Genomic DNA, 9,934 nt, shown 5'->3' on the forward strand with positions numbered 1-9,934 from the left:
GGGGATCCCATGGTTTGGAGGCCCTCCCCCTGCTTCAGGGTCATCAGAAAGAGGGGGGCGGGAGGGAAATGTCTGCTGGGCACTCCATTATACCCTATGGCAGGGGTGTTAAACATGTGGCCCAGTGTGGGCCGAATGAGGCCCTCGGAGAGCTCCTATCAGGCCTCCAAGCAACTGGCTGTCATCTGCTTTCTTCTCCCTCTCTCTTGCTTCCTTCTGTATCACAGCTTGCTTTGCCAGGCTTGCTCAATCAAACAGGAGCTACAGAGCAAAGCCTCTCTTTTCTCCATCAGCTGAGGCTCCTCCTTTGGGGAGGAAGGGGGGGGAGAACATCCTTTGCTAGGCTCTCTCAATCGCACAGCAGAGCTACTGAGCCAAGCCTCTCCTTCTTCTACTGGCTGAGGCTCCTCCCCCTCCTGGTCCCCTGGGAAAGGAAGAAAAGAGACAGAGCTTCCTTTGCCCAGTTCCCTGGATCCCATGGGAGAAATACAAAGAAAGCACCTTTAAGACCAACAAGTGCTAATGTTTTAAGCATGTTTTAAGCATGTTTTATTTTAAGGTTTGGTTTTTTAAAAAAAAATCTTTGTCTTTGTCCTTTATGAAGTTTATATCTCAGCTACCTAATCTTAAATAGTTACACATATGGCCCAACCCAACATGGCATGGCCCAACAAGGTCTCATTTATGTCTGATCCAACCCTCATGAGTTTGACACCCCTGCCCTAAGGAGACTGATTTCCATAGGGTGTAATGGAGAATTGATCTGTGAGTATCTGGAGCTCTGGCAGGGCTGGTTTTTTTAGGTAGAGGTAACAAATTTTCAGCATAGCATCTGGTGCCACTCCTGAAAACACTCCTCAAGTTTCAAAAAGTTTGGACTAGGGGGTCCAATTCTATGAGCCCCCAAAGAAGATGCCCTTATTCTTTATTGTTTTCAATGGAGGGAAGGCATTTAAAACTCCTTTGGAGTTCAGTCATGGTTGTCACATATCGGTTCCACCTCCAAAGCCCCCAGATATTTCTTGAGTTGGACCTGGCAATCCTTGCTCCCAGTTCCACCTCCAAAGCCCCCAAATATTTCTTGAGTTGGTCCTGGCAAGACTATGTTCATGTGTGACATCAGCTTTAAAACCAGTTGCTGGAGAAAAAAATTATCATGTATAACATGAAAAACCACTCTCCATCCAAAAGACATGATATGCTCAGATCCATAAAGTTTTCTGCTCCAAGCCATTCAATATTAGCTAAAATGCTGTTATGAAAGATTCCAGGTTTTCACGGCTGGCATCATCATTAGGGTTTGTAGAATCTTTCAGGCTCAAGTGCCGTGTTCTACTGGAGAAAGTTTTTCTTCCAGACGTTTCGTTCTCAGCTGTGGAGAACATCCTCAGTGGCGTTGCAGCCGGAGCAGGCACTCTGACCTTCTTGGCTGCTGTATTTCTTTGTATTTCTCACTCAATGCACAGCAGACAAGAAGGTCAGAGCGCCTGCTCCGGCTGCAACGCCACTGAGGATGTTCTCTGCAGCCGAGAACGAAACGTCTGGAAGAAAAACTTTCTCCAGTAGAACACGGCACTTGAGCCCGAAAGATTCTACAAACCCTAATAAAATGCTGTTCCTTGAGCTAGAGAGCTGCAGCCAAAGATTTGCCCAATGCACTGAAATCATATGAAGTTCTGCCTCAACAGTTGCTTTGAACTGGCTTACTATTCCCCCCAGCATCTGAAACATTTTTGCTTATCTCTTTCTGCCAAACAAAAGTAGAGGTGTCAAAGACCTTAAAGATTACAGAGGAGAAAAGGAGAGGTCAAAGAGTGAATGCCAGAATAGCCCTGCAAGATCAGTCCAAATGACTGATGAGGAAATGAGGAAACTGGTTTCACCACAATAGCCACTAGCTTATATGACTGTCAAATGGGATTAAACATACTCTTGGAGAAGAGCTCTATCAAAGACTGTTAGCCAACATAACTAAGCAGGACCTCCAGTTTGAGAGCTGTATTCTTCTGAATACCAGTCACAAAGCAGCCAAGGAGAGCGAATGCCAACATGCCCCACTTTTGAGCTTCTGGAATGCATCTGCTTGGCCACTATAGGAAACAGGATGCTTGACTAAACGGACCTTTAGTTGGATAAAGCAGGGCTTTTCTTCTGTTTTTATCTTATCTTCAATCAGTCTAAAACTTTTTAAACAGCCAATAAGTCATCACAGAACATCATTGCATTACAACGCTAACAGCTCAGCCCTAATGCCAGTGCTCATATAGAGCTGACAAATTAGCCAATTTATAAAACTGTATTTTCCCTTCATCTAGATAAGCCAATGTGATCTGTTGCTGATGAAGCTTGTGCACACTTACCTGGAAGTAAGCCTTATTGAATAAAGTGGGACCTGTGTCTGAATGAACAGGATTTTTTAAGAGACTGAGCTACAAAAGTTCCTGCCAAAAAATTTCAGACACATAACTTGTCACATAGAATTACCTGATGCAGCTACTGTTGTGTCTTGCATTTCAGTCCCGAAATTACAACACAGCAGACGCTACGGAGGTGACCAGTGGACGTCTACTGGTCCCCGGTTGTAGCTCTGCAAATACGCTCCACCAATCAAGATCTGTGGCAGGAAGTTTAACTGGCCAGGATTGGAACTGGCCAGACTGAGGGTTGTTCCGGGGTATGTATATAATCGGGACCCGGCCTGCATTGCTTGCTTGTGATGTACTCGCTAATAAAGCATGTTGCCTTCAACACGTCTCATCACTCAGTACATTACAGCTACCTTACCTATTATTGATGTAGGATTGTTTGGGGCCTAACTTTGGGCAATGTGGACAAAACTGAAAAGTTCTAGGTGTGTGTGTGTGTGTATACCGGAACGATATATATATTCCAAAAAACCACTATACACATGCAATTTTCCAAAACCACATGGAATATCAGGGAATAGCATCCATGCCTTGCAGTGCGGAATGTCAGGAACAGCATGCCTTACAGTAACCGACTTCCTTTGGATTTCACCTTGCACACCTTACAGGGTGTGTGTGCTTGTTTGGGTCGAGGGCAATAAGAAACAGGCCCTTTCTCTACTGTCAAGGTCGGAATGCTAGAATTTTCTCATCTTAGAAAATCGCCTCTTGCGTGCGGAGGGGTTTTTCCTGTGCACGAAATATAAATGACACACAAGCCGCAATGTCTTCAGCGCCACCACCCTTCCCTCCATCCCCGAGGGTCAGCCAGGCACACGAGCACTGGAAGAACAGCCGACTCATGCTTACTGCTTACGAGCCTCTCGGCGAGGGAGGGGCCCAAACTCGAGCCTCTGAAGCCCTCCTCCCTGGGGCTTGCACGGCGGCGGGCGTGGCTTCTCGTCTCTGATTATGACGTAACCTCGCGCTATATACAGGAGGCGCGTAAAGCGGCTGCGTTTAGAACGACCTGCGAGACCGAGTTGAGGAGGTTCCTGCTTCAACAGTGATTGGACGGAACTCCCCCCCCCTTCTCGCCTCCTCCGCAGAGCCCCGTCGCCACTCACTCTCACCGCCGCGCTGCCATGGCTTCGTCTCCTTCCCAGGTGCGCCAGAACTACCATCAGGACTGCGAAGCGACCATCAACCGGCAGATCAACCTGGAGCTTTACGCTTCCTACGTGTACCTCAGCATGGTGAGCAGCGACTGCGGCTCGGAAGGGGCGAGAGGAGGGTTAGCCGCCCTGCGCGGCGTCCTCGCTCTGGTGCTGCTGAGGAAGAACATGGAAGCTGTGGCGGGGCAGCCGCCGCCATCTCCTTCGGTGCTTACGCGCCTGCCTTGGCGTGTCCTTGAGGCCTGCGTTGTGTGGGCGGCGTATCCTTTCTGGATTTGCACCCCGCAGGCGTGAAGGAAGGGAGGAGTCCCCGGATGCCAGGATCGTGGTAAACAGTCGCGCCTCGCTAGACCCGTTGCATTTCTCCTCGTTCTTGCCCCAGAGTGACTCAGGTTCTTGCCGGCCTGCTCTAGGCGCTGGATGGGTAGGGGGCGAGGCCACCAGCGGCCTGCAGCCTTGCTTAACTGCAGTGGCAGCCTTGGTAAGGAAGTGCAGGTTTAGGTGACCTTTTGTGTCGATCCAGCGAGGCCACTTTTGTTTTTTTTTACTGTTTTTCTTCCCTGCGGCCAATAAAGCTAGGCGCGACAGCAATAAAGAGGTTGGCAGCCGTGTACCGTTAATGCGCTGCCCTCCTCTTCGAATACTGACTCCTCTATAAGGTGCTGGTTATTACCTTTAAAGCCCTATATGGCCGAGGACCTGCCTACCTTAGGGACCGCCTCTCCCCATATGTTCCTCAGAGAGCACTGAGATCTAGTTCTCAAAATCTTTTAAAAGTCCCTGGACCAAGGGAGGTTAGATTGAAAACAACGAAGGCGCAAGCCTTCTCAACGATGGCTCCCCAGTGGTGGAATCAACTACCAGAGAAGGTGCAAGCCCTGCCAGACCTAAATCAGTTTCGCAGGGCTTGCAAAACTGTCCTCTTTCAGCTCGCTTTAAGATGAAACCCGGGAAATGACATCTAGCCATCCTACACATAGTCTGAACTGTAGCACCGAAATTTATAATTTATAATGGTTTAACTGTCTATCTAATTTTAACTTAATTTATGAATGTAATTTAACTATTTTAATTGTTTTATAGTAATGATTGTATATTACCGTAATCATGGTGCATACCATGTCTTGTTAGCCGCCCTGAGCCTGCCTTTGGTGGGGGAGGGCGGGATATAAAAATAAATTTATTATTATCATTAACCGATATGCAACTTTAAAGGATGTGTTGAACTGCTGCGCCACAGGCGAAGAGTCCTCTTGGCGGCTCCCTGCGCCTTTGGCTCACAGGAGCATTTTAGTGACGCAACCAAACAGGCTCCGTTGAAACTGGCGAGGCGGAAGGAACCTTTATAGGACTTTGGCCCGCTCGGAGGAGGCAGAATGTGATTGGGTTCCAGTTTGCGAGTAAACTATGCTTGGGGTGCAGAGTCTCCAGAGCTTGTCTCTAGTACAGGAGGATTGTACTTCGATTGACTTTGGACCTGAAATAATGCTTGTTTGTATTCATTGGTGTTACTAAAGCCTTTGGACTGGGCAGTCAGAAGGCTTGGTGAAATAGTATAAATTCATCTTGTTTCCAGCCACTACATAATCTGGGTGTGGGGTAAGTGTTCTGGCAGTCAGCATCATCAGTATACCTATCAGCTTGAGAACAGTATGCAGTTAAGGGTGTGAGTGCAGTCATCTTTTGGCTTCTTCCAGGGTCCAGAGAAGTATGTCCAATGATTAGAATGTGAAAAGTTTTGCAACAGAACTTTTATTGTGCATGAATCTTCCTTAGAACCCGCAGCCAGGGTGTATTGTCAGGTGAATACTTAACATATGCTCCAAAACAAAGCAGTGCGATGTTCAGTGCAGTATCATTTACTTATTTAAGAGGTGTCCTGAATTTTTGTTAGTAAATGGTGAAATTATGGTTCTGGGTGTGTTCAAGTAGTCCACATTGAATGACTTTTGTTGAAAGCTGGCACATGTATTTAAAATATGCCTGAGGTTTGAAACCAGGTTTTCTACTGTTAGAGGCCTCCCAAGAGAGCAAAAGGGGGGGGGGGATTCTGGTGCTAATGACCTCTGGTTCCCAAACAGAGAAAGGATTTCCCATACCATATTTACCTCTACTTCTGTCCCTGAACTTTTCTTAACTTCGCAAAGATGGAAGTGTGTGCTATGTGGGATTGGGCTAGAATGGACAATTTGTTGAGTAGTGTTTGTAGTAGCCTAATAGTTAAATTGGGGGAAGTATGTTTCAAGCACTCCAATCCCATTGCTGTGATGACTTCCAAACCGGGTTTTATCATCCTAGTGTTGTTTTTTATACTGGCAAATAATTGCTGAATTCCCAAGCAGTATGATTTCTGTATTGCTGTGGGGTCCATGGGGTATTGAACTGTACCAGAGAATCAGATGCATCATTAGATCTCACACTATTTTATTTATTTATTCATTTATTTATTTAGTAGGCTTATATTCCGCCCTTTCCCATAAACAGGCTCAAGGCAGATCACAACGTATAAAATAACAATAAAAAACTACAGATCAAAGTTAAAACACCACATTAGAATTAAACTGTAAAAGCAATAAATAAAATGCACCACTGGTGGACAGGCCACAGCATATCAAGTAACCAGTTATAGGCCCACATTAAATGATGGTAATGTCACTGCAAGGGAGGCCAAATGATGGAATAATAGGATGCCCGCTGCCTCAACCATAGGCCCGGCGGAACAGCTCCGTCTTGCAGGCCCTACGAAATGGCAGTTGTTCGGGTAGGGCCCAGATCTCTACAGGGAGCTGATTCCACCAGTCAGGGGCCATGGCCGAGAAGGCCCTGGCCCTAGTTGAGCCAAGACGGGCGTCCTTGGGGCCAGGAGTGGTCAGGAGGTGTTGTGTAGCCGATCGCAACGACCTCTGGGGTGTATATGGGGAAAGGCGTAGTTTTATATCTTTTGTGTTATATCTTAAACTGAGTGTTCCAAACCTGAGTACAGCCAGGCTTGATAAAAATCAAGCATTTAGTAAACTCTACAGCAGAAAACATCTGCCTGTCTGTTCCATTACAAAGTTAGAAACAGTTGGCTGAGTATTAATGGCTGAAATACTGGGTCTTGTAATTCAAGTATTTGGATTTCCCCCCCCATCAGTCCTACTACTTTGACCGTGATGATGTGGCGCTGAAGAACTTCGCTAAGTACTTCTTGCACCAGTCTCATGAGGAGCGAGAACATGCAGAGAAACTTATGAAGCTGCAGAACCAGAGGGGTGGTCGTATTTTCCTACAGGACATCAAGGTCAGTTGTACTGTGGAAGACTGAAGAATTAAGGTTGTATCATGTGGCTGTATTCTGGGGTGGGACTTGCTGTATTTTTTTACCGTTTTAGCCTGCCTTTCCTCCTAATGAGATTTCTGTTTGTATCCTGTGCATATGCAAAACTAGTATTCTGGAAGAGGTGAACTTAGAGCCTTCCCCCTCATATCGTGGTCATGTACGTAGAAGGACCTCTATGAAAAGTATTCACACATGCGTGCATGCCCATGGTACAGTTCAGCAGCAATCATGTGTCTTACCCTCAAGGCAGCAGTTTTCAACCTTTGTTCTGGTGTTCATGGAGGGGAGAGTCTCTCAGTGAGGAACAAGATTGCCAGCCATTGCTGCTATTCGGCTATGCATGATTAAAAGTGTTCTGGATAGACTTGGCTCATGGAGAGAGTTGGTATCTCAGTGCCAAATGGTAGTCCTTCCAGAACTGTGGTGCATTGAAAACACAATTTGAGAATCTGACTGTCATGGAAACTGTAGTTCATACTGATCCGATAGTGATTGTGCTTATAAACTGGGATTCTTGCCTAAATGTAAGTAGCATGTAAGTCATTGTTTCCTAGGTGATACTAACTAAGCAAATGTCTTATGTCAGAGAAAAAATTCTGAGTATCTTGAAGTGTGGGCACAGAAGAAGGTTTGCTGTCGACAGGCATACCGTGTTGTGTGGAGTATCTGCTTGGATCTCCAATGTGAAAATTTGCTGCTTCTCTTTTATTAGAAACCAGATCGTGATGATTGGGAGAGTGGACTGACAGCAATGGAGTGTGCTTTGCACTTGGAGAAGAATGTGAACCAGTCTCTATTGGAACTTCATAAACTGGCAACTGACAAAAATGATCCCCATGTAAGTTGCAGCTAATGAAAATGCCATGCTCAAATGGAAATTGTAGTACAGACCAATTGTTTTGTGCTGTGTCACTGTGAATAGTGCCCTATTTATTCTGCTGTACCCTTAGGGAAAAAATGGGATGTAGTTAGAGGGGGGTGACTTTAGAAATAGATTTGCAAACAGTATTAGTAGGAATTGTAAATGAAATGGGAGCCAGTAAATAATTGGAATGGCTCGAAAAATAAATCTGAAAGTATAAGCAATACCTGCTGAATTTTTAATCTGGAAGTTGAATAAGGTCATTCTGTAGCTACGGCTCCAGTTTTTCTGTCCAGCTCATACTAGCAAAACAGAACTATAGAAACTGGCAAATTATAGAGTAAACCATACAAATCAAAATGTTGTTAAGTTTGCATAACTGATTCATGGGATGGTGGTGGATAGTGCTGTCAAGTTGCATCTTAACTTATGGCAACTCTATGGGATTTTCAAGGCAAGAGGTGTCCAGAGGTGGTTTGCCATTGTCTGCCTCTGTGTAGCAACTCTGGACTTCTTGATGGTCTATTCAGATTTTAACCACAGCCAACCCTGCTTAGTTTCTGTGATCTAATGACATTGGGCTGTCCTCAGGCAGGATGCATTTTTATTGCTTTGGAACTTAGACCATGCCCACCTGACTACAGAACTCTACAGGCCCTGAGGTCAACGATAATATCCTTGGATTTTTTTTCTTTTTTCCAAAAAAAGTTTTATTAGTTTCAAGCAAAGACAGGGATGGGGAATAGGAAAGTACACAATACATTCCGGTATTATTTTGCATATGAATACTTTCAAAAACTTAATTCTACAATAAGTTCTTTACATGAATTATCCCCTATTATTTTGTCTCAACTGCACAGAATCCATTTTCAAATTATATAGTATACACCTTTTGTTAAAATTATATCCTTGGATTTCTTCACTGCTCCCATCTATGGAGTTTATTAAATCTAGTAATTCTATCTGTGCAGGGAAAATGTGGACTAAAAGGAAGAGAAGCATGTTTGAGTTGGAAATCCAGACTAATGATGCCACACTGCTTCTTTAGATCATTGTATTCTTGCATGATTCCCTGGCGGGTTCTTGGCTGGGAATCTGTGGGCTGGATTTGTGTGCTGCTGTTTAACCTACACCACTTTCTCCTTCCAGTTATGTGACTTCATTGAAACACACTATCTGGATGAGCAGGTCAAATCTATCAAGGAGCTGGGTGATCATGTGACCAATCTGCGCAAGATGGGGGCACCAAAATCTGGAATGGCAGAGTACCTATTTGACAAGCACACCTTGGGAGAAAGTGACAATGAGAACTAGAAGCCTGCCATTAACGCCTCACTGAAACTTGAGCATTTTGTTTGACCATGCATGTGTCTTTGGTTAATCCCGAACACTGTCCATGACTGTAAAAAACTCAATTTTTTTGTGTTGTATCTCATGCCCAATAAACTGACTTGGTTCCAGTTGGTTTCAGCTGTGCTGTCATATGTAGGGAGTCTACATGCCAGTGAAATATATCATGCAGTAGAGTATGTCTCCTGAAGTTACTACAGCTTCTAGGTCTCCATTGCTCTCCAGTAACTTCACTGGGAGCATTATCTGGTGCATGCACAACAACTCTCTCACTTTTTGCTACTGACAGGTACCAGTGAGTTAGTGGGGTTAAATTAATTCTCATGTTCAAGCTTTTTCATTGCAAATGCACAAGTAATCTTTTTCCCATTAAACCATTCACTTTTTGAACTAAAAAAGGCTCAGATAGCATCCTAGATCAACAAACCTACTATAGCATATGATTTTATGGAGCAAGATCTTTGTTAAGACATAGCTGAAAGACTATTCTTTCTGCAATTGCTGAAATGTGTAAAAGCAGCTACATGTATGTATATACACACAATGGTCAGATCTTTGGTCTATTGAAATCACTGTTGTCTACTCAGACTGGCAGTGTCTTTCCAGGATCCCAATTTAAGATCTTCCACATCAGCTACTACTAGACTTTTCAACTGGAGATGTTGGCATTGAACCTTGGACTTTCTGCCAGCAAAACAGATACTTCACCATGGAATTGGATTATTTTAACATGGCTGTCATTAGTTGATACAGTTCATGTGCTACTTTAGAGTGACAAACCAATAGTCTTCTGAGGCAACTAGAAATCAGAACTATGTTC

General features: G+C 44.6%; 1 protein-coding gene across 1 annotated transcript; it reads left to right on the top strand.

The window, feature by feature from the left end:
• The first annotated feature begins 3,335 nt into the window (after nucleotides 1–3,335).
• On the top strand, nucleotides 3,336–9,224 carry LOC132588773 (ferritin heavy chain). The gene is made up of 4 exons (XM_060261205.1): nucleotides 3,336–3,661; nucleotides 6,717–6,863; nucleotides 7,615–7,740; nucleotides 8,914–9,224. Exons 1-4 carry the CDS (start codon nucleotides 3,551–3,553, stop codon nucleotides 9,076–9,078), a joined length of 549 nt encoding a protein of 182 aa, XP_060117188.1. The 5' UTR covers nucleotides 3,336–3,550; the 3' UTR covers nucleotides 9,079–9,224.
• Nucleotides 9,225–9,934: the final 710 nt, after the last annotated feature.

This window comes from Heteronotia binoei, chromosome 21, assembly GCF_032191835.1.
Source record: "Heteronotia binoei isolate CCM8104 ecotype False Entrance Well chromosome 21, APGP_CSIRO_Hbin_v1, whole genome shotgun sequence".
NCBI lineage: Eukaryota > Metazoa > Chordata > Lepidosauria > Squamata > Gekkonidae > Heteronotia > Heteronotia binoei.

What these genes read in the sequence shown, in the direction of transcription:
- LOC132588773 (XM_060261205.1), top strand. Translation starts at nt 3,551, where the DNA reads ATGGCTTCGTCTCCTTCCCAGGTGCGCCAGAACTACCATCAGGACTGC. An exon ending in CCTACGTGTACCTCAGCATG is followed by an intron (nt 3,662 to 6,716) that starts GTGAGCAGCGAC and finishes CCCCCCCATCAG; the next exon opens with TCCTACTACTTTGACCGTGA. An exon ending in CTGACAAAAATGATCCCCAT is followed by an intron (nt 7,741 to 8,913) that starts GTAAGTTGCAGC and finishes TTCTCCTTCCAG; the next exon opens with TTATGTGACTTCATTGAAAC.